We start from the raw sequence: 5,843 nt of genomic DNA, 5'->3' as shown, positions 1-5,843 counted from the left end.
GTGGTATATTCTGTAGTACTATTCTCATCAGTTTAATCCCTGTTACGTGACGTCCCCAATCTGGGGTCCATTTATTAAATTGATTTTTCTAACGGGGAGATGGTTAAAAAAATGCTGGCTCCCTCCCCTTTGTTTGAATCCACGCCACGGTCACTGCATCGTGCAATTTACTGTCACACCCAATATGAGTGGTATTTTCTGTAGTACTATTCTCATCAGTTTAATCCCTGTTACTTCCCATATCAGAGATTACCATTTGTGAAAAAAAAAAATTGTCCGGGTACCTGTATTGCCATGTTTTTGGCGATGCTAAGGCCTCACCTTTCCTCTCACTAGCTTCCCAACTAGGAAACACACAGCATACAACTTCTCTCTGTTATTAATGATTTATTATATGAATACTTAGGTCACTATACAGTTTTCTAGAGTATACAGTGAAATCGTGGATAAATCAATCATAGAGTAAGAATCAATACATTACCGGATATTGCATCATCACTCCATATCGGGGGACCAGCGATTCATCAGGAGGCAGCGCATACACATCACACGGCTCGTCAGCAGTGGAACAGTCCCAACCAAATGGGAAAGATCCTCTGCCTATATGCCCATAACTCCACCCATCATCTTGTTGCATCCTGGGGATGCTCAGTCATGAGCTTCATTATGATTGGATGGCTTGTAGCCATTTCCTCATGAACAGCACTAGTTATAGTTAAGTACTGTTTGTGCGCGCTTACTATTACGCGCATTGCAACATACTATTATATAAGAGTATCACGTTCTACGCATGCTCAGTACTCTGTTTTCAACGGGCGGTGTCCCTATGAACCAATTGTATGATTGCTGGTATGAGCTATTTTTCGTTATCAGTAGATGATTACAGTTCCCACAACATGTCTTTATGAACTGCAGTAACCTAATATTCTTGTAGAATGGTTTCTTATGAGACGATCAGCATTACCTAAGATGTAAAAGGAATTCCTGTCTACCTATCCTTTATATAACTATGGGGGGCCCTTTTCCTATAGCCCTCCAGTCATACACACATTCGTATCAGATTTACATCACATTCGGTCCTTAATGCTGACCGTTGGTATAGGAAACCATTATCATTTTTCGTTTTTTACAACATATACCGTAGGCTACATAACAATTCCAAATAGATAGTACAATTACTACTATCATGACTACCAACAAGGGGTGAACCACCCAATCCATGGTAGTCCTGGCTGATGGGGAATACCCCATGAATATGTCCCACCAATGATGGGATGTAGCGTCCGCTATGGCGGATCCTACTTTTACTATTTTATCAGACACTACCATAGTAAAGAGCTTGTGTCCCGTGATACTCCTGTTCAAATTTGTAATTGCTTTCAGTCTAGTCAAATTTAGATCCCAATTAGGGACTTCTAAAGCCGTGTCTTGCCATAACACCTTGGTGCTTAGCTCATTATCTGGATTTAACATAAAAGTTTCATTTTCCCATTGAATAACCGTGATGTTGTGTATGCATCCTGCAAAAGGCACCCTCATTTTAGGGACCACCTGACGATCTGTCACTACGCATATCACCTGGGGTGCTACTTCAACCATCCATCGGTATGACGTAGGCATTATGGTCCACTCGCATTTATTTACAGTGTTCTGTAACAAGCAAGGCTCATATACAGCAGACTGTAACTTACAGATTTTACCTTCAAGAGTGTCATCACAGAAAGTTAAATCATGTGTGCTATTATTGCTATCAATTACTTGTCCATAAAATGTAGGTACCCAAAAATGTTGATTACCTTCTGGGCCCATTAACATTGGTAATACTACAAACTTACACATTATATTACTTTTAGTCACATTGTAGTAGACCAATTTACCGGTGCAGGACGTATCATTACACCTTATTTTAGGCGCTTTGGTGTCCAGCCAGTGTTTTTCCCTTACAAAAGAGTTAAACACGGTCCTCCAAACTTCCTCATTCCCCGTCAACAACATGGTTTGGAACAACCCTTTCTGTTGTTGCTGCTGTAGGGTTTGCAAAGAACAAATGCAGAGTCAATTGGCTTCACATGTAACACTGTCCTATTTCCTGGTTTTAGAATAGTTTCTCCATCCCCACGTCCAATTTCTGGATTCAGCCAGGCTCAGCTTGTGTCCGGGTGTATTACCGTCTGCGTAGGATGCCAACCACACGATACCAAGGAGACCAAGGGCGATGCCACAATGTCTTAGTGGATTCTGTAAGTCAAGAATACAGCATTATTCCCTTAAGTAGCATTTTTCCTGTGGGATATATTCCCACTTCTCTACTCCAGGCCTCATCACGAGTAGAGCACGGTCCTTGCCAACCGCTATTACTTCAGCAGGTGACGGAGGTCCGTTTACATCTTGAATCCAAATTTTAGCACCTACACTAATTTCATTAGTGGATCCAAATCCTTTCTGTCCCCTCATAGTTAGTTCCTTGGGGGCTGTTGTTTCTTTTATCTGTGCTATATATATTGGGATTAATAGCAATTGTGCCACCCTATCTCTTTTTGATATTATAGCATCCATTTTACCCAGATTTATGAGTACAACTTTGACTTCTCCTTGGTAGTCTTCATCAATTACCCCTCCAACCACTATTAAACTTTTTAGAGCATAACTGGATCTAGTGGCCAACTGTCCATAATGTCCTGAGGGAATTTTTACCCCGATTCCAGTAGGAATTATCTTAGTGACTCCTGGATTTACTACCGTCACCTCCAGTGAGTGCAGGTCCAACCCTGCAGATTTTGATGTTCCCCTAAAAGGGACCTGAGCTTCTTCATTAATTGTCCAATATTCAATAAATTCTATAGTTAATTTACCTATAGTAAGACTTGGCGTCAACATTCTCATTAAAGGGGTAGTGGATTCTGTTAGTGGTCTATTATTGAGCGACTGAGGGGCCGAGGAAAGATTATCTCTCCATTGCCCGTATTTACCATCTGAGGTCATTTTTTTTCAATGCTCCTTTGAGCAACCCATTCATTCGCTCAATGAGACCAGCAGCCTGTGGGTAATAGGGCATGTGATATACCAGTGATGGCTAACCTTGGCACTCCAGCTGTGGTAAAACTACAACTCCCAAGATGCCCCCCTTGCTTGGTTGCTCTCAGAACTCTATAGAAATAAATGGAGCATGCTGGGAGTCGTAGTTTCACCACAGCTGGAGTGCCAAGGTTAGCCATCACTGTGATATACCCATTCAATGTTGTTTTCTAAAGCAAACTGTTTTATTTCCTTCCCTGTAAAATGAGACCCATTATCTGTTTGTATGACCTGCTTGATCATGTCTCCTGTTAGTGGAATGCCTCTCTCCTGCGCCCACCTGTAAGTGGCCTTTTCTCCAAGATGTCTACTTTTTTGGTGAGCCCAAACGGCTGTACCTTCCAGCCATGACTCAGTCTCTCTATCCTCTGACTTGGATATAGTGGATATGGCCGTTGCCGCATCTGCTTGGGAATTAAACAAACGTTTAAGAGAGTCTATCGGCATATGAGCATCAACATGGAAAACAGTAGTGTTAGTTCTATCTCCTCTATTTCCTGCCAAATTTGTTTTCCCCAGATTTCCTTTCCATGTATAACCCAATCATGTTTTTTCCAGCCCATTAACCAAGTAGCCAAGCCATTAGCTACCGACCATGAGTCTGTGAAAATATGACATTGATCTCCCTGTTCTTTTTTCAGGGCAAGGAAAACAGCCATGAGTTCCGCATATTGACTACTCATGCCATCCCCTTCTGCTGTGAGTGTAGCAGACAACCGAGGGTTGTATGCCACACTCTTACCCTATTTTTTTTTCCCTTATTTCCGGTCCTAAGGTAGTTTTTTCCTTCCTACGTAGCACCGGAAATGCCTTAGCAGATGGGGGATCCATCACTGGATCAGGACAATCAGGACCATCGGGACAATCATCCCAATCATCCGAGTCTGAATCCCAGATATCCCCATCCCATCTACTAGGGTCCCGATCCACACTAGCGGCAGCTATATGTTTATAAACTTTATTCTTGTTAATCCTACCCCTTCTTTTCTTATATTTATTCGCCGCTATGTATACAGCAGAGTTCTCTGCTATAGTCTGATAGTGGGTCAACTTGTCTTTCAACAGTTTTCCACTACATTCCAACATCAGAGCACGCCCCTCGGCTTCCAACGGAGCCTGTTCCGCGCGCCTCTGATCTTGAATTGCCTTCTGCAATCGCTGTGCACTCCACGATATGCAGATGCCAACACCCAGCTCCTTCGAGCCAGGGTAACTGCATCACCAGCTTTCGCTGGGAGTTTCTCAAGTACTTGAACTACATCCACCGGATTTGATTCTTTTAACTGTTTATCCCATGATTCCGCTAACCCGTGACCAGCTAATTCTGTTGCTATTATATTATAGGGAGCCTCGGTCCAGCCGGGGATCTCCACGGGTTCTTTCTGGGATTTGGCCTTTTTCTTAAACATACTGTTATATTTTTGGCTTTTTGCCAAAATGGGTGGGGCTGTGCTCAGAGGTGTCCCTTGTTACTTGGAACGTTTTAAGACAACCTCCGACAGATAAATTGTTTTTAGTTTCCAAGATATTTTGCTTTGAAACTGGAAAGGAGGAGCTTCCTACTCCTGTCTTAATCTAATCGGTGCATTACCGGATGATTTGTTCAGATACCAAGTTTCAAGTCAAAATATCCTTCAGGGGCAATTTTACGAGCTTATGTATCAATTGCCCCTTACTTCTGGCAACATGCCAAATTTCTACAAATTACTCCCCTGGATTCCCCTGCCCCAAACAATATGTTATAAAAGGTCAAATCCCATCCTCGTCGCCAATTAATGTATTGCCATGTTTTTGGCGATGCTAAGGCCTCACCTTTCCTCTCACTAGCTTCCCAACTAGGAAACACACAGCATACAACTTCTCTCTGTTATTAATGATTTATTATATGAATACTTAGGTCACTATACAGTTTTCTAGAGTATACAGTGAAATCGTGGATAAATCAATCATAGAGTAAGAATCAATACATTACCGGATATTGCATCATCACTCCATATCGGGGGACCAGCGATTCATCAGGAGGCAGCGCATACACATCACACGGCTCGTCAGCAGTGGAACAGTCCCAACCAAATGGGAAAGATCCTCTGCCTATATGCCCATAACTCCACCCATCATCTTGTTGCATCCTGGGGATGCTCAGTCATGAGCTTCATTATGATTGGATGGCTTGTAGCCATTTCCTCATGAACAGCACTAGTTATAGTTAAGTACTGTTTGTGCGCGCTTACTATTACGCGCATTGCAACATACTATTATATAAGAGTATCACGTTCTACGCATGCTCAGTACTCTGTTTTCAACGGGCGGTGTCCCTATGAACCAATTGTATGATTGCTGGTATGAGCTATTTTTCGTTATCAGTAGATGATTACAGTTCCCACAACATGTCTTTATGAACTGCAGTAACCTAATATTCTTGTAGAATGGTTTCTTATGAGACGATCAGCATTACCTAAGATGTAAAAGGAATTCCTGTCTACCTATCCTTTATATAACTATGGGGGGCCCTTTTCCTATAGCCCTCCAGTCATACACACATTCGTATCAGATTTACATCACAGTACCTTCGACTGCCTTCACAGTGACAGACCAAACTCTGATACACCAAACTGAATTGATTTTAGGAGCCGGGAGATGGAAAAAGCAGCTTGGTCAATCCTCTTACTCCCAAGTTGGGGCACTGCACGTGCACGGAGCAATGTGCTGTGACACCCTATGACTGTTAGTCAAACGTATCCCCCACTGTCAGTCCCTTCGGGATCCAT

The 5,843-nt window shown here is 42.5% G+C and overlaps 1 protein-coding gene across 3 annotated transcripts; it reads right to left on the bottom strand.

Annotated features, from left to right (window-relative positions):
• Positions 1-370: 370 nt before the first annotated feature.
• LOC122943488 lies at positions 371-5,632 on the bottom strand. 3 transcript variants are annotated; one of them, XM_044301276.1, is made up of 3 exons: positions 5,048-5,632; positions 3,356-3,479; positions 371-2,238 (listed from the first exon to the last, which is right to left on the bottom strand). In XM_044301276.1, exon 3 carries the CDS (start codon positions 1,993-1,995, stop codon positions 1,081-1,083), a length of 915 nt encoding a protein of 304 aa, XP_044157211.1. In that variant the 5' UTR covers positions 1,996-2,238; positions 3,356-3,479; positions 5,048-5,632; the 3' UTR covers positions 371-1,080. The 3 variants fall into 3 exon arrangements, with proteins under 3 accessions (XP_044157211.1, XP_044157203.1, XP_044157220.1); XM_044301268.1 differs by having other exon boundaries at positions 3,356-5,632; XM_044301285.1 differs by lacking the exon at positions 3,356-3,479.
• Between the last annotated feature and the right edge of the window lie 211 nt (positions 5,633-5,843).

The sequence above is a fragment of the Bufo gargarizans genome, chromosome 1 (genome assembly GCF_014858855.1).
Source record: "Bufo gargarizans isolate SCDJY-AF-19 chromosome 1, ASM1485885v1, whole genome shotgun sequence".
In the NCBI taxonomy this organism is placed as follows: Eukaryota; Metazoa; Chordata; class Amphibia; order Anura; family Bufonidae; genus Bufo; species Bufo gargarizans.
Note: the sequence above shows the minus strand (reverse complement) of the source record. Positions and strands in the feature narration are given on the sequence as shown.

Excerpts from the sequence above, each read along its gene's own strand:
- LOC122943488 (XM_044301268.1), bottom strand. The coding sequence starts at position 1,995 with ATGTTGTTGACGGGGAATGAGGAAGTTTGGAGGACCGTGTTTAACTCT.